The sequence below is a fragment of the Babylonia areolata genome, chromosome 2 (assembly GCF_041734735.1).
Source record: "Babylonia areolata isolate BAREFJ2019XMU chromosome 2, ASM4173473v1, whole genome shotgun sequence".
Classification (NCBI taxonomy): domain Eukaryota; kingdom Metazoa; phylum Mollusca; class Gastropoda; order Neogastropoda; family Buccinidae; genus Babylonia; species Babylonia areolata.
In genome coordinates this window covers 13,429,539-13,447,501 of record NC_134877.1, presented here as the reverse complement: position 1 = coordinate 13,447,501, position 17,963 = coordinate 13,429,539, and the positions used below count along the sequence as shown (strand labels likewise).

Genomic DNA, 17,963 nt, shown 5'->3' with positions numbered 1-17,963 from the left:
ACAAAGGGACAGAGGGTAAAGTGAAACAGGTGTGGCTTGAAGTGGACAGAACAAAAGGATAAGGGGTAATGTTAAACAGGTGTGGCTTGATGTGGACAGAACAAAGGGACAGAGGGTAAAGTAAAACAGGTGTGGCTTGATGTGGACAGAACAAAGGGACAGAGGGTAAAGTAAAACAGGTGTGGCTTGATGTGGACAGAACAAAGGGACAGAGGGTAAAGTAAAACAGGTGTGGCTTGATGTGGACAGAACAAAGGGACAAGGGGTAATGTTAAACAGTTGTGGCTTGATGTGGACAGAACAAAGGGATAAGGGGTAAAGTAACAGGTGCGGCTTGATGTGGACAGAACAAAGGGACAGAGGGTAAAGTTAAACAGGTGTGGCTTGATGTGGACAGAACAAAGGGATAAGGGGTAAAGTAACAGGTGTGGCTTGATGTGTGAAAGCTGCTGGTCCTACTGTTGACAGGCCTCACCCTCCACTGTGCAGCTTCCTGATGGAGTAGGAACTGTTCTTCAAGGACGTTTGATTTGTGCTTGGTTTTGTTTGAGACACTGGAGGAAGAATAACTTCTTTCTGAGAAAAATTGGCTTGTGTATTGTTGTGTTTTTTTTAATTTTTTTTTTTACAGTTGAATTTTTGTTGTTCTCTGTTATGTGTATTGGGGTCAGAGATGGAAACGTGTTTGTGTGTGTGTGTGTGTGTGTGTGTGTGTTTGTGTGTGTGTTTGTGTGTGTGTGTGTGTGTGTGTTTGTGTGTGTGTGTGTGTTTGTGTGTGTGTTTGTGTGTGTGTGTTTGTGTGTGTGTGTGTGTGTGTGTGTGTGTGTGTGTGTGTGTGTGTGTTTGTGTGTGTGTGTGTGTGTGTGTGTGTGTGTGTGTGCATGCATGTGTGCATGTGTGCAAGGGTGTAATACACGTGTATGGAAGTGTTTATTGTTTGAGAAAAAGTCATCATAAAAAGTCAGTCAGAGGTTCTGAAACGTCCGGTCAGTGATATCAGAAGCACCTAGGAAAGAGAACACTTGCCAGTCATGAGCTGATAGCCATTCACCACATTGCTGACTTTTGGTGACTTATGTTGACATACAGTTGTACTATATTGATCTCTGGTCAACTCATAGTCCACACAAGAGTTGAAAACATCATGGAAGTCACCGTTAACAGTAACATTTATCTTTTGTTAATAATGTTAATCATAATAGTCATGGATAATTCTTATATATAATAGTAATGGATAATCCTTATAAACTGTCATTCCCAGTGACTTTTGAAGTGTGTGCCCAAGGATGCCTAGTTGTTGTGGATTTACCTTAAGCAACTTAGTGTCATGCTGTACTGTTTTATATTGCACTGTATTGTATTATGATGATCTGCAACAGTCCAGCAGTGTTAGTGTACAGCACTGTTAGAAGATGTGTTTCAAGGTGGAGTTTATCAATTCCATGTCTCCAGCTTGAAGTAATGTACAGTAGATAACAGTAGTTTGTTGATGTGACCCACCTTTCAGCAAAGTGTTGTTGTTGTTTTTCCTCCTCAAAGCACATTCCGGGGCTGGATGTTGAGGTATGGTGCCATGGCAGGCATTCTTTATTTGGCCTGTTCGGTAAAAGCTGTTCCATTTCTGTCCCATTCTCATAGCTTGAATGGGGTGTGTACTTTCTGGCTGTGTCATGCCCGTACCTTGGTTCTCTTTCCAGCTGCCTCATTGCCTGTGTGGCATCTCAGTGACTCCTTAGTGACTGTGTGGAATAACGTGGCTAACATGTCTTGTGAATTACGGAATGTCTTTGCATGATCAGAAACATGTTTGTGACAGTCCTGTGTTTGTCATTACCGACCTCCCACAAAGGCAAATATATATACGTATGTTAAGATGATAGCCCAGATCATGTAATCAAGAGAACCGTCATGCTTTCCTCAGTTCTCTGTTAGATGTCTGTGTCCTCAGTTCAGTAGCATACTCACGGTAACAGCACAGTGACTAGCACAGAAACATGCTGACTTAACAGTAGCAACACACGGACTCTCACAGTAGCAACAACACACTGACTCTCAAAGTAGCAACACACTGACTCTCACAGTAGCAACACACTGACTCTCACAGTAGCAACACACTGACTCTCACAGTAGCAACAAGCTGACCCTCACAGTCAAATCAAGATTTTATTTCATGATAGTAAACTGAATAAGCAAAAATTGCTTTTTTTACATTAAACCATCAGTGAAAAAAAAAATCGAGAAAGAGGGAAAGACAGAGAGAGAGAGAGAGAGAAGAAACAAGCAGATGAAAAGCAAACAACAACAAACAAAATGCGTATATTTACAAGAACGTTTTGATAATGAAATACACAGTTGCATTTCTATTTCATACACACCACACACACACACACAAATGAACACAAATGCTCAGACATGAATACATCATGCCCACCCCATTCATGTGCACATATTCGCTCATATACTACAAAAGTTAACAACAGTAGCAACATGCTGACTCTCACAATAGCAACATGCTGGCACTCATAGTAACAACACTGACACAGCATACTGGCTCGCAGTAGCAACACACTCACACTGTAACAAAACACTGAGCAGGATGGCCCCTGCGGACAACTCAAAGAAATTCATAATACCCACTTATGTATATTTATTCAGGAACGTCAGAGGAGCTGTTATTATTTGAACAACCTATCATCCTCAAAAAGAGTTGTTGTTTTTTTCCTGAGATGTGTGTTACTCAGCAGATGTCAGCATCATGTGGGCTGGTTTGTTGGCATTCTCTGTTCAATGACAGCTAGGGTATTGCATGTGGATGTGCGTGTTGAATGACGAAAACAGCATGTCATCATGGCATGTCCACTGTCTCTGTCTTTACCTGATGATTGCACTGCTGTCCGTCCTCCGTATATAAAACACTTAACACATGCGCCTGGATTTATTCTCACTTTCGGACACATGGAAGGGAAGGTGCCACAGACAGGAATAGCTCTTGTCTTGCAGGTTTGCTCAGAATTGTTGGAACAGGGAGCAAAATGGCATGCTGGCACAAAGATTGACTGCTGCCTTTTCGTATGGAAGTGCTGAAGATTGGTGCTGAATTATTGCATGAATCAAAGTAGCCTGGTTAAACATGAAATGGTTGTGCAGTCTGTCAGGCATAAAAAGTAATCACATCACTGAGCACTTTGGAAACAAATGCAAACTGAAGTGATGGACTGGCATGACTTTGCTCAAAGCTAATGCGTGCACAACCTTGTTTATGAAGGTATGAAGAACGCAGGCATGATACAGCTTTCACTTCATACTGACTCCAGGAAAACTTAGCACTGTATGACACATTTCCATAAATTTGACTGTAAAAACTTAGGACTGTAAACACACACACACACACACACACACACACACACATACAGAACACTCATAACATAACATGTGCTGTAAACTAAACAGCCTTTTTTATTCTTCAGATCATCTGACACTTGTGCTTTGTCCATCCCCTGACCTAATACATTGACATACTGATGGCCTTGCTGTCTGATGAAATCAAATATTTAACATAGATAATAAAACCCAACAATATTATAATACAAGTCATAAAACATATAACCAATTATATATCCTCAATTTTAAGGTCTAGTATTCATACTAACACTCTAATCTGATTTCAGCACCCTTTCCATTTACACACACACACACACACACACACACACACACACACACACACACACACACACACACACACACACACACACACACACACTGCTGGACAATGATTATGATAGCAGTGTGTAGATTCTGTGAGACGGATGTTATTTCAGGGTGGAACAAGTCAGAGAGTGTATGGTAAGGACTCCTAAGCAAGGGTTTATTTAAGAAAACTGTTGTGGAAACAAATATGAGGAATATCATTTCATAGATTTGCAAAAACCTGGAGAAAGGGATCCTTTGAAAGAATATATCTTTTGGTGATTCAGGGGGCTTGCATGATCTTTGCGTGGTTATGATGTTAATTTTGAAATTCAGTTTTGGTTGTTTTCTACTCTTCTTGTATATTGTTACATTTTTTCTTCTTCCAAAAATGTGTATGAATTTCATTTGCATTGTTTTGACTCATTTCATTTTCATTTTTCATAAAAAAAAACTATTTCCCCCTATACTTCATTGCATGTTTGTTAAATTGTTTGTGTTGTCCTGGTTCTTGATGAAGTGTGTCAAAATCTTTACTTGTCTAGCTAAGTGGTTGTCTGAACGCAACTTAGATTTAAATAGAATTTTAAAACTAAAAAAAAAAAAAAAAAAAAAAAAAGATTTGTGTGATCTGTTCTATATAACTGAAATTGAAAAAAATGTAACTGTGGGTATTGTAGCCTTTCTTATATTGATAGCCTATTACAGAGGAGACCATTTGAAATAAGTCATGATATTTAATGTTCAAAAATGATTTCAATATTTAAGGCATTTATCAGCAGACAGTGGTGACATTTTGTAGTTGTTGTTTTTTTGTTTGTTTCTTGTTGTTTTGTTTTTATATTTGACAGTTTGTTGTGAGCGAATACACTTTTAATTAGCAATTGCAGCTTAAAGAGTAAGAGAGAAATTGGGTAATGAGTGAGAGAGGGAGAGAGATATTTTGCAAGGTTAATAAACAGCACATGCACATTACTGTAATGGTGTCAGGTGGACAGGTGTGATGTCAGGTTACCAGTGAGGCTGATGCTGTGTGTTTTTCTCCTCCAGTCACCCAGCATGGCCCTGCACTCTCAGGTGGTGTACGACATGAAGGACGTCTGGTCCAACATTCAGGCCATGGTCAGTGTTCCAGTCTGTGGTGTGGTGTGCGTTCTCTCTGTGTGTGTGTATGTGTTTGTATTTGTGCGTGAGTGTGTGTGAGAGTGTGTGTGTGTGTGTGTGTGTGTGTGTGTGTGTGCGTGTGTGCACAAACCTATAAATGCCTTTGTGCATGTGAGCATTGTGTGTGTGCATGTGTGTGTCTGTGCATCAGTTTGTTTCGGTAAACAAATTGTGTGTGCATGTGTGTGTGTGTGCATCAGTTTGTTTCAGTAAACAAATTACACAGCTGCACAAATTCTACTGGCTTTACCATATGTACCTGTCACACTGATGTTACTTACTTCCCCAGGGTTCTGCAGTCAAAGGAAAAAGAAAATACCTGTTGTATAAGAGATTGCTCACTGTCTGAAGTGAGTGTGAGCCACTGTGGATCACTGTCTGAAGTGAGTGTGAGCCACTGTGGATCACTGTCTGAAGTGAGTGTGAGCCACTGTGGATCACTGTCTGAAGTGAATGTGAATCACTGTCGATCACTGTCTGAAGTGAATGTGAAACACTATCGATCACTGTCTGAAGTGAATGTGAAACACTATCGATCACTGTCTGAAGTGAGTGTGAACCACTGTGGATCACTGTCTGAAGTGAATGTGAATCACTGTCGATCACTGTCTGAAGTGAATGTGAAACACTATCGATCACTGTCTGAAGTGAATGTGAACCACTATCAATCACTGTCTGAAGTGAATGTGAACCACTATCAATCACTGTCTGAAGTGAATGTGAAACACTATCGATCACTGTCTGAAGTGAGTGTGAGCCACTGTGGATCACTGTCTGAAGTGAGTGTGAGCCACTGTGGATCACTGTCTGAAGTGAATGTGAACCACTATGGATCACTGTCTGAAGTGAATGTGAGCCACTATCGATCACTGTCTGAAGTGAATGTGAACCACTATCGATCACTGTCTGAAGTGAGTGTGAGCCACTGTGGATCACTGTCTGAAGTGAATGTGAACCACTATCGATCACTGTCTGAAGTGAATGTGAAACACTATCGATCACTGTCTGAAGTGAGTGTGAGCCACTGTGGATCACTGTCTGAAGTGAATGTGAGATACAATCGATCACTGTCTGAAGTGAATGTGAACCACTATGGATCACTGTCTGAAGTGAGTGTGATCCACTATCGATCAATGTCTGAAGTGAGTGTGATCCACTATCAGTCAGTGTCTGAAGTGAATGTGAGCCGCTGTTAATCATTGTCTGAAGTGAGTGTGAGCCACTGTGGATCACTGTCTGAAGTGAATGTGAACCACTATGGGTCACTGTCTGAAGTGAGTGTGATCCACTATCAGTCAATGTCTGAAGTGAGTGTGATCCACTATCAGTCAATGTCTCAAGTGAATGTGAGCCGCTGTTAATCATTGTCTGAAGTGAGTGTGAGCCACTACTGATCACTGTCTGAAGTGAGTGTGATCCACTATCGATCAATGTCTGAAGTGAATGTGAGCCGCTGTTAATCATTGTCTGAAGTGAGTGTGAGCCACTACTGATCACTGTCTGAAGTTAGTGTGAGCCACTATTGATCACTGTCAGAAGTGAGTGTGAGCCACAATTGATCACTGTCAGAAGTGAGTGTGAGCCACAATTGATCACTGTCGGAAGTGAGTGTAAGCACTATTGATTACTGTCTGAAGTCAGAGCCACTATTGATCATTATCTGAAGTGAGTGTGAGTCACTGTTGTTAAATCTTGAAAGTGGGTGTGAGCCACTATTGATCACTCTGAAGTTAGTGTGAGCACTATTGATCACTGTCTGAAGTTAGTGTGAGCCACTGTTGTTCACTGTATTGAGTATGAACCACTCCTGATCACTGTCTGAAGTGATTGCAAGCCACTATTGATCACTGTTTGATCACTGTCTCAAGTGAATCTGAGCCACTGTTGTTTCACTGTCTGAAGTGACCGTTGATCATTGTCTTAAGTGAGTGTGAGTCACTTTTGATTACCATTTGATGTGTGTATGAGCCACTGTTGATCACTGTCTGAAGTGTGTCAGTCACTGTTGATCACTTCCGGAAGTGAGTATGAGCCATTATCAATCACTGTCTGAGTGTGAGTCACTGATAATCATTGTCTGAAGTGAGTGTGAGCACTGCTGATCATTGACTTAAGTGATTGCGAGCCACTATCGATCACTGTTTGATCGCTGTCTGAAGTGATTGCGAGCCACTATTGATCACTGATCACTGTCTAAAGTGATTGCGAGCCACTATTGATCACTGTCTGAAGTGATTGCGAGCCACTATTGATCACTGTTTGATCACTGTCTGAAGTGATTGCGAGCCACTATTGATCACTGTCTGAAGTGATTGCGAGCCACTATTGATCACTGTTTGATCACTGTCTGAAGTGATTGCGAGCCACTATTGATCACTGTTTGATCACTGTCTGAAGTGATTGCGAGCCACTATTGTGATCACTGTCTGAAGTGATTGCGAGCCACTATTGATCACTGTTTGATCACTGTCTGAAGTGATTGCGAGCCACTATTGATCACTGTTTGATCATTGTCTGAAGTGATTGCGAGCCATTATTGATCACTGTTTGATCACTGTCTGAAGTGATTGCAAGCCACTATTGATCACTGTCTGAAGTGATTGCGAGCCACTATTGATCACTGTTTGATCACTGTCTGAAGTGATTGCGAGCCATGTGCCTGCTCAGCAGTAGTGCCAGTGACATGACTCTGACTCTGTGTCCAACAGCTGCAAGTTCTGCTGAGTGAGTACCTGGATGTGCGCAACACCTTGTCGTCACGGCAACAAGCCCCCAGTGACTTTGATGAGCCCAGCATGGACATCGGGATGTACTTCGGCAAAAAGAGGCCGGGCCGGTCCAAAAAGGTGAGAGGGTGCTCGTCACGTGTTGAAGAGGCTACAGGGTGACAAAGACGTGACAAAGCTAAAGCTCTTCTGTGGGATGTCTTAGTGTTAAAGTTTGGCTGAGGACTTTGTCGGCTGTGTAGTGTGGGAACTGAGGAATGGCCAGTAAAGCCAGAGCTTTGAGCTTGAGGGATGTGTGATTCGTGGTGTAAAAAAGAGGTGCACGAAGATCACATGACACACAGAATAGTGGCAGAGCTGTGCATTCATGTGTGGACGGTCACACACACACACACACACACACACGCATGCACATGTGGGAGAAAAACTGTGGCAGATAAAATGGAGGGGAAACAGTAACTGAGTTTCCATGATTAAGAGACACAGTACTGTGGCCTATGATTTTTACAGCCTTCCAGAAAGCTGTCCAACACTGCAGGACTTTGAGAGCCATGCTGAAACATCTAGTTTTCAGAGTCCAAGGAGGATTTCCTGTCAGGAACACATCTTTCTTCAGCATGGTTTTCAGTACCACATTGTGTGTGTGTGTGTGTGTGTGTGTGTTGTGTGTGTTGTGTGTGTGTGTGTGTGTTGTGTGTGTGTGTGTGTGTGTGTGTGTGTGTGTGTTGTGTGTGTTGTGTGTGTGTGTTGTGTGTGTGTTGTGTGTGTGTGTGTGTGTGTGTGTTGTGTGTGTGTGTGTTGTGTGTGTGTGTGTGTGTGTGTGTGTGTGTGTGTGTGTGTGTGTGTGTGTGTGTGTGTGTGTGTGTGTGTTTGTGTGTGTGTTGTGTGTGTGTGTGTGTGTGTGTGTGTGTGTGCAAGAGAGAGAGAAAGAGAGAGAGAGATCTTTTGTGTTTTTAACATGAATTTATATTATCAAGAATTGTGGCCTTCCACTTTCCTCCCTCTCTCTTCTCCCCCTGTGTGTGTCTCCCCTTTTTCTTACTGCATCCCTCTTTCTTGCTCACTGTCTGTCGGTCAGTCTGTCTCTGCTGACAGTAAGTAAATGGCAGTGTGGTAACAACTATCTTCTCTGTGCAGATTGTGCAGATGGTTGACATGTGTGTTTCATTTTGACCATTTTTTCTTTCCAGATTCCACTGTTTCGCTTTGATGCGTCTCTGCACGCGCTGAGTACCAACAGTTACATTGAGGACACGCGGCAGTTTGATGCTGTGAGTTGTGAACTTGTGAACGTAGTGCTGCGAGTTATGAACTTGTGACCATTGTACGGAAACTAGCTGCCATGACATGTAGACTTGTGCTGCAGGAGTTCAGTAGTTCATTTTGTGTTAAGTAGAAATATTTTGTGTTCATTATAAAAGATGTCTGCGTTTTGGTGTCTGTGGTTGTGGTAGTAATAGTAATGGGTGTGGTAATAGTGGCAGCTGCAGTAATGCTTACAGCAGTAGCAGTGATTATAACACTGAATAAAAAAAGGGGGGGGGGGTGGATGTTGGTGTATATGATTGTACCTGGCTATCTGTACCTCACAGTACATGGCTTTCTGTACATCTCTGTCTTTACCTTGCTATCTGTACCGTTCTGTCTGTACCTAGCTCTCTGTCTGTACCTGTCTATCTGTATATCTCTGTATGTACCTGTCTATCTGTATATCTCTGTCTGTACCTGGCTGTCTTTTCCTCCCTGTCTGTACCAGGCTATCTGTGCCTTTGTACCTGGTTATCTGTACCTGTCTGTACCTAGCTACCTGTACCTCTGTTTGTTTCTGGTATCCGTACCTGTCTGTACCTGGCTATCTTTACCTTCGTATCTGTACCTGGCTATCTGTGCCTCTCTGTACCTTGCTGTCTCTACCTGCCTGTACCTATCTATACCTCCCTGTCAGGTCAGGTCATTAGATCTGCTACTGGTAACCTGTAATCCAGTACAACCTGTTCAGGGTCGGGGTGCCGGCGACTAAACCGGCACTCCCACCACTCCCTTGCGGGACTGGTGAGGCGGGTGGCTAGACACCCTTATGGAATTAAAAACGAGATCCATAAAAGGGCGTCGGCTCAGGATAGCCACTGACGGCCATCTAGCTCCACCATGCTGTGTGCATGCCACACGCAGTTGGCCCCCGGGGTGTGTCTACCCATGCATGCGAAGTCTGGATCTGGCAGAATCTGCGGAAGAAACCTATCGGTTCAACGGAGAAGAAGGCAGTTACAGCAACGCACTGTGGAGTGCAGAGAGCAAGATGAGACACTGGAAGGATATCTTGGTCATCCACTGCATCCGTGCTCATCCTCCAGTCGTCTCGACTTAGTCTTGCCACTGGAAATTGGTGAACCCAGACGAGAGAGTGAGGTTGATGTTGTGCAACTCCTCTTCACTTTAAACAAACTCATCGCACAAGTCATCAGTCATCCTTAATGACCTTTCATCCTTCATCCTTTCGTCACCCCCAAGTCCTGTGGCGACAGGCAAGCGACGAAACGACAGGTGTGGGTACGCTGGCAGTCGCAGCCGCAGACCTGCACGCAGGTGGCTCAGGCAATAGGGTCGTTCTTCATCGACAGGAGCAGCGATGGAGCTCGGCAGCCATCTGAGCAGCCCTCTTTAGGAATGCACTGCTCACCTCCCTGGCATGAGGAAGGGGCTAGAAAAGGTGCCCTAAAAATTGCCTGCTCCATATCATCCTGGCCAGCATACCGCGGCTGGCGGGGACCCTAAATCAGCGGTCGAAACAAAAGAGAAAGAAAAGAAAAAAACAAGGATCGTTCCTCTCACCATTGGTGCTTGGAACATAAGGACTCTCCTGGACAGATAACACAGACAGACCCCAAAGGAGAACGGCACTAGTTGCATCCGAGCTCGCCAGATACAACATCAACATCTCAGCCTTGAGTGAGACCCGACTTGCAGGCGAAGGCGAGCTCAATGAACGGGGATCTGGTTACACCTTCTGGATTGGACGAGGAAGCGAAGAGCAAAGTGAGGCTGGCGTTGGTTTTGCAGTAAAAACAGAACTTGTGAGCAAGCTAGCTGGAATCCCAAAGGGAGTCAACGATAGGCTTATGACCATGAAACTCCCACTGGCATCTGGCCAGAAGCACCTCACCATTGTCAGTGCCTATACCCCAACCATGACCAACCCAGATGAAGTGAAGGCGAAGTTCTATGAGGACCTTCACTCTGTCATTGCTGCTATCCTGAAAGCAGACAAGCTCATCATTCTTGGGGACTTCAATGCTAGAGTTGGCTCTGACTACATCTCCTGGGATGGAGTGATTGGAAAGCACGGCATGGGCCACTGCAACCCAAATGGATTGCTTTTGCTTCAGACCTGTGCAGAGCACGAACTGCTGATAACCAACACAGTTTTCTGCCTCTCTACCCGTAACAGGACATCATGGATGCACCCTCACTCAAAGCATTGGCATCTCATCGATTACGTCATCGTCAGGAAAAGGGATAGGCAAGATGTACGTGTGACAAAGACCATGTGCGGCGCCGAGTGTTGGACAGACCATCGCCTTGTAGTCTCGAAGCTGAATATTCGAATCCAACCCAAGAGATGCCCCCAAGGCCAGAAGGCTCCAAAACGGCTCAACATCGCTAAGCTGAAAAACATCACCATCAAACAGACCTTTGTGGAGCTGCTGGAAGATCGTCTGTGATGAAAACTGTAATGAAATCAAGCAGCTTCTGGATGAGAAGCGCCGTCTGCATCAAGCCTACCTGAGCAACTCAAAGTCCACATCAAAGAAGGATGTGTACAATGCCATCTGTAGGACTGTTCAGCAAAAGTTACGTCAGATGCAGGATAAGTGGCTGAGTGACAAAGCTGATGAGATCCAGGGATATGCTGACAGGCACGATATGAAGAGGTTCTATGATGCCTTAAAAGAAATCTACGGCCCCACATCCTCAGGATCATCCCCCCTCCTCAGTGCAGATGGGAATACCTTGATCACCGAGAAGGAGAAAATTCTCGAACGCTGGGCTGAGCACTTCAACAGTGTCCTAAATTGCCCTTCCTCCATAAATGATGAAGCCATAGACCGTCTCCCACAAGTCCCCATTAACAAAGCACTGGACGATCCGCCAACACTTCTTGAGACCCAGAAAGCAATCCGTCTGCTATCCAGTGGCAAAGCACCAGGCTCAGACTCCATACCAGCAGAGGTCTACAAGGATGGAGGCACTGTGCTGACTGAGAAGCTCCATGAGCTGTACTCACTCATGTGGAAAGAAAAGACGATCCCCCAGGATTTCAAAGATGCATCTATCATTCACTTGTACAAGTGAAAGGGGAACCTGCAAGCCTGTGATAACCATCGGGGCATTTCCTTGCTCTCCATCGCAGGCAAGATACTTGCCAGGATCCTACTAAACCGCCTCACAGCACACCTTGACCAAGGTCATTTGCCTGAGAGCCAGTGTGGATTCCGGAAAGAGCGCGGAACCACCGACATGGTGTTTGCTGCAAGGCAGCTGCAAGAGAAATGTCAGGAGCAAAATGCTGATCTGTTCTCCACCTATGTCGACCTCACTAAGGCCTTCAACACCATGAGTAGAGAGGGACTGTGGAAAATCATGGCCAAGTATGGATGCCCTCGGAAATTTATTTCCTTGGTCAGCCAGTTCCATGAAGGCATGCAGGCTCGAGGCCAGGACAATGGTGAAACATCTGCTCCTTTTCCTGTCACAAATGGTGTCAAGCAAGGCTGTGTCCTGGCGCCAACACTGTTCAGTGTCATGTTCTCTGCAATGCTTACTGATGCCTTCAGAGATGGCGATGTTGGAATCGGCCTAAGGTACCGAACAGATGGCAAGCTGTTTAACCTCAGAAGGCTTCAAGCAAAAACGAAGGTCATGACAGACATCATCAGAGACTTTTTGTTTGCCGATGATTGTGCCCTCAACGCTGGATCTGAAGCTGACATGCAACTCAGCGTCGACAAGTTTGCCACTGCCAGCAGGAACTTCGGCCTTACCATCAGCATGAGGAAAACTGAAGTTCTCCATCAGCCAGCCCCAGGGAAACCCCACATTGAGCCCAACATCACAGTCAATGGTCAGAGACTCAGTGCGGTGGAGCGGTTCACATACCTTGGCAGCACACTGTCACGAAATGCGACCATCGACGATGAAGTGAACGTCAGGATTGCAAGAGCAAGCGCAACCTTTGACAGACTCTATGCAAATGTCTGGAAGAGAAGAGGCATTGGTCTTGAGACCAAGCTAAAGGTCTACAGAGCAGTAGTTCTCCCCACTCTACTGTACGCCTGCGAAACTTGGACAGTGTACCGACACGCCAAGAAGCTGAACCACTTCCACACAACATGCCTCAGGAAGCTACTGAACATCAAGTGGCAAGACAGGACCCCAGACACGGAGGTGCTTGCAAAAGCCACCCTTCCCAGCATCTTCACCATCCTGATGCAGTCCCAGCTTCGCTGGGCTGGATACGTGGCGCGCATGCCAGACCATCAGCTGCCCAAAAGGCTCTTCTATGGTGAGCTACAGCAAGGGAAGAGATCACACAGAGGTCAGAAGAAGCGCTTCAGAGATACTCTGAAAGTCTCTCTGAAAGCGTTTGATATCAACCCTGACTCCTGGGAGGAATCTGCAGTGAACCGTGACAAATGGCGCGCTGCTGTGCACAAAGGCGCCAAGTTGTGCGAGGCCAACAGGACTGCTGCAGCTGTTCAGAAGAGGCAGGCCAGAAAGTCACGGGCAAACAAGCTCCCTGACAATGATATGCCTGTCTTTGTCTGCCCCAACTGTCAGCGAACATTTCGTGTGCAGATTGGACTATTCAGCCATCTGCGCATTCACAGATAGATTCATGAGCATCCCCCCACCCCACCACCACCTTCCCCCCATCCCCCAGCTGGACGACAACGTTGGTCATCATCGATCTCGATGGACACACACCATACCTCCCTGTCTGTACCTGGCTATCTTTACCTTCGTGTCTGCATCTGGCTATCTGTACCTTTGTACCTGGCTGTCAGTACTTGCCTGTCTGTACCTCTCTGTCTGAACCTGCCTGTCTGTCTGTACCTGGCTATCTGTACCTCTGTACCTGGCTGTCTGTACCTGCCTATCTGTACCTCCCTGTCTGTGCCTGGCTATCTGTACCTCATTGACTGTTCCTGGCTATCTGTATTTGTCTCTCTGTACCTGGCTGTCTTTACCTATGTACCTCCCTGTCTGTACCTGGCTATCTGTACCTCCTTCTCTGTATCATGCTATTTGTACCTCCCTCTCTGTATCTGGTGATCTGTACCTCTCTGTTCCTGGCTGTCTGTTCCTCTCTGTATCTCCCTCTCTGTATCTGGCTGTCTGTACCTCTCTGTATCTCCCTCTCTGTATCTGGCAATTTGTACCTCTCTGTATCTCCCTCTCTGTTCCTGGCTGTCTGTTCCTCTCTGTATCTCCCTCTCTGTATCTGGTGATCTGTACCTCTCTGTTCCTGGCTGTCTGTACCTCTCTGTATCTCCCTCTCTGTATCTGGTGATCTGTACCTCTCTGTAGCTCCCTCCCTGTACCTGGCTATCTATACCTTCATTCAGATGAGACGATAAACCGGGGTCCCGTGTGCAGCATGCATTTAGCGCACATAAAAGAACCCATGGCAACAAAAGGGCTGTTCCTGGCAAAATTCTGTAGAAAAATCCACTTCAATAGGAAAAAACAAATAAAACTGCATGCAGGGGAAAAAAAAAAAAGGGTGGCGCTCTCAGTGTAGTGGCACGCTCTCCCTGGGGAGAGCAGCCCAAATTTCACACAGAGAAATCTGTTGTGACAAAAAAAAAAAAGAGAAATACAAATACAGACACCTTCCTATCTCCCTGACTGGACCCTGACCCTACATGCCCCCTGTACTGTGTTGTGCAGTCTGAGCTGGGCCAGCAGAGCCTGCAGACCATGATGAGCAAACAGCAGAAGATCTGCAAGCCCTCCGCCTTCAACATCACAGGTCTGTGCAGTCAGTGTGTGTCAGCTCATAGCCATGGTGTGTTGGGGGGAATGGGGGTGGGGGGTATCTGGAAAATATATGAAGATATTGTGCTCACCAAGTACAACAAACTGATTGATTGATATGGATACTTATATAACGCCTATCCTCGGTCAGAGACCAAGCTCTAAGCGCTTTACAAACACAGGGTCATTTGCACAACAGGCTGCCTACCTGGGTAGAGCCGACTGACAGCTGCAACTGGGTGCTCATCATTCGTTTCCTGCGTCATTCAGTCAGATTTCAGGCATGCACACATGCACACTCAGACAGACATGTAATATTTTACGTGTATGGCCGTTGTTTTTTAAACGACACAGCATTAGGTTTTGAATCTAGTATTTTCAACAGACTGGACAAACAAACATTCTGGTATCTTCAACAGACTGGACAAACAAACATTCTGGTATTTTCAACAGACTGGACAAACAAACATTCTGGTATTTTCAACAGACTGGACAAACAAACATTCTGGTATTTTCAACAGACTGGACAAACAAACATTCTGGTATTATCAACAGACTGGACAAACAAACATTCTGGTATCTTCAACAGACTGGACAAACAAACATGTTGACAGCACATGTTTACCTTGTGTAGCTTCTGTGGAATTCAAAGGTCATGTCACTCATGTGGAGTTTAAAAAAAAAAAAAAAAAAATTTAGAATTACACATGATATGTGTGAAATAACCTAATGTTATCAAGCTTTTCTTTTTGGCTGGATGTTTATCCAACCTGTTGATAAACACAGTGTGTGATACAATGTTCTGTGTTGTTTTTATGTTTCTGTTTCTATAATTTTTAGCTGTTTCATTTCATCCTGTACTGGCACCTTGTTCAGATTTCCAGTTTATTAAAATGCTAGCTCTGACAAATGCAACATAATTATATAGAGAGAGCAAAGCTGCTGAGAGGTTTTTCACATTCTGTCAGAGGCCCAGGTGTTGCATCAGCTGTCTTTATATATATTCTTTCAGGGTTTCCATGTGATGTAGGTTTTTATATTAGTTTCTTTTTTTCACTGTATGTTTTTATTGAAGGTTTTCTTGAAAAGGATAACTGAATATCTCAGTCATGTGTTGTGTACACATGGTACATATCGTTGGAAGGCAGTCCAGCAGCAATGGGTCTGCCCACAAATCAGCTACTTCCTGGTCAGCATTCTGCAGGCTGGGGACTCCAGCAATTCATGAAAACTCAGAGGCTCTGTGACGTGTGTGTGTGTGTGTGCGTGACTAAAACCCAGTTGAATGACACAGGAAACAAATGTTGGGCACCCAATGGCAGCTCTCAGTGGGCTGTACCCAGATGGGCAGTCTGTTGAGAAAATGACTCTATGTTTGTAAAGCGCTTAGAGGTTGGTCTCTGACCAAGGATAGGCGCTATATAAGTATTAGTATCATTATCATCATCAACATCACCTTGTGAGGTGCATGCACACCTGCACTAAGACACACTGATTCATATATGCACACACTCTGCCTTTCTCTGGCTCACCAACACACCTTGTGTCTCATGATGAAGTGAAGTGACATGTCATGTTTTTCTGTGATTCTGTCAGCCATCTACAAGCCACTGAAGGCCTTCATCCAGGAGATAGAAGATGCCATGGAGTCTACAGCAGGGTGAGTGTTTGTTTCCCCCTTTTGCTGTATGACTGTAATGAACACATCAGCATGATCAAGCCTTGCATAGTTAGACTGTAACCAACACACAATCATGATCTGGTCCAGTGGTGTACAATAGTCAGTCGTGTCCGACTTAATGACCATCAGAACAGCAGAGGAAGCTACTGCTGTCCCAACTATCTGTGCTAGAATTTGATTGTAGTGGAGAGTGTCTTGCCCAAGATAAATAGTAAAATACCCACTCTCTCGGCCAAGATGGCTTTAGGATAGTTGGCGTTGGAATGGTCCCCAAAGGCCAACTAGTCCCCAAGGCTGCAGCTTTAAGAGCCAGTGCAATCTTGCGTCCTTGTTTTAGTCTCAGTCTTTCATAAATGACTAAGCTATGGATGAATTTCCATTGCAGCAGAGAAATCATTGATCATGCAGCTCTCACTTTGTTATTGTCCCTACTGGAAGCTCATGTCAGTCTGACAAAAGCCGAGTGCTGAGCCTTAATTGTTGTCAGAAGTGGGATTCAAACCCACACCCACACTCTTGGACCTGAACACTCAACCCACTGGGTGGAAGACCAGTAGTCTTGAGTCGTTTGTCTTAGACCACTCAGCCATCCTGATATAATTCAGTAGACACCACCCTATGTCACTGGGGATGCAGTGTCTGTGTATCTGTGAGGTAGAAGCCACTTCATAATCATCTGTGAAGGACAGGGTGCTGTGGGGACACCACTGAGCACTGGGTGGAGAACTGAAAGTCATTTTTGCTCCTGCTGTTTTTGTGGGAGTCACATGTATGCATTTGAAAGTACACTTGCATTATTGTTTCATGTTCTGATTGTCTTGTTGTTTTGACACTCTCTCTTTATGATGAAAACGACAGAAAGAGAGTACTGGGTCCTGCCTTTCTATGCCATGCCCAAGACACAGGTGATATGAATTCATTGCCCGAGAGACGTTTATGAGACGTTTAAGCATTAACTTTTATCACAGATTTCCTATTAGCCTGTTTTTAAAAATACTGCAACAAACTGATTGTTACAACCTTATATGATCATAGGCGGTGTTTGCAGGTTGCAGGAGTTCATTACGGACTTTGTGCAAAATGCCTTTCTGGGTCAGGTCCACCAGCGCGTGTCTCAGAGCATTGACGTCGCTACCCGGGGTAAGTGTGTCCCCAGTGGCCTACCTGTTGTGCACACCTTCATGTTAGGCATAGCTTAGGAATTAACATCGGAAGGACTTGTTGGTGATACCTAGCATTTCACTGGTGGGGGGAAGACACCACACTTGTGTGGAAGGGAGGGTCTCAACATGTGCTTACAACTGTCAGGTTATCTTACTCTGTATTCTCTGTTTTTTTCCCCCCACACCACTGGAATGCCCCATCATTGTGGGTCTTGGTCACAGACTGTGGTCACATGCATGGTTTACTTCTGTGTGTCATATACATGGATACAATATCAGTTGTTGGTGGTTTGTTTGTTGTTGTTTTTCTTTTTTGGGGGTAGAGTGTGACTTTTAGTGATGGTTAGGAGTTGGGGAGGGGTATGTTTTGCATCAACTTTGCTACCTTGGTGTTGTCTGTAGCTTGTTGTAGTGGATGGTTGCAGGATGTGGTGTTAGTATATGCTGATAGTGTGGGTGCCTTCCTGCACTAATGTTCTAACCATACTGATCTGACGACCGGAG

General features: G+C 44.8%; 1 protein-coding gene across 8 annotated transcripts in view; it reads left to right on the top strand.

The window, feature by feature from the left end:
- The window catches only part of LOC143297984 (exocyst complex component 4-like), a 54,544-nt gene that overhangs the window by 13,273 nt on the left and 23,308 nt on the right, over positions 1 to 17,963 (top strand). For 6 of the 8 annotated variants that reach the window (XM_076610671.1, XM_076610647.1, XM_076610655.1 and 3 more), the window contains 7 exons: positions 1,540 to 1,563; positions 4,738 to 4,809; positions 7,560 to 7,697; positions 8,768 to 8,848; positions 14,529 to 14,610; positions 16,212 to 16,275; positions 17,345 to 17,436. In XM_076610671.1, the coding sequence (XP_076466786.1) occupies positions 1,540 to 1,563; positions 4,738 to 4,809; positions 7,560 to 7,697; positions 8,768 to 8,848; positions 14,529 to 14,610; positions 16,212 to 16,275; positions 17,345 to 17,436 (553 nt within the window). The remainder of the gene's footprint in view (positions 1 to 1,539; positions 1,564 to 4,737; positions 4,810 to 7,559; positions 7,698 to 8,767; positions 8,849 to 14,528; positions 14,611 to 16,211; positions 16,276 to 17,344; positions 17,437 to 17,963) is intronic. The other 2 variants (XM_076610663.1, XM_076610639.1) reach the window with 1 other exon arrangement.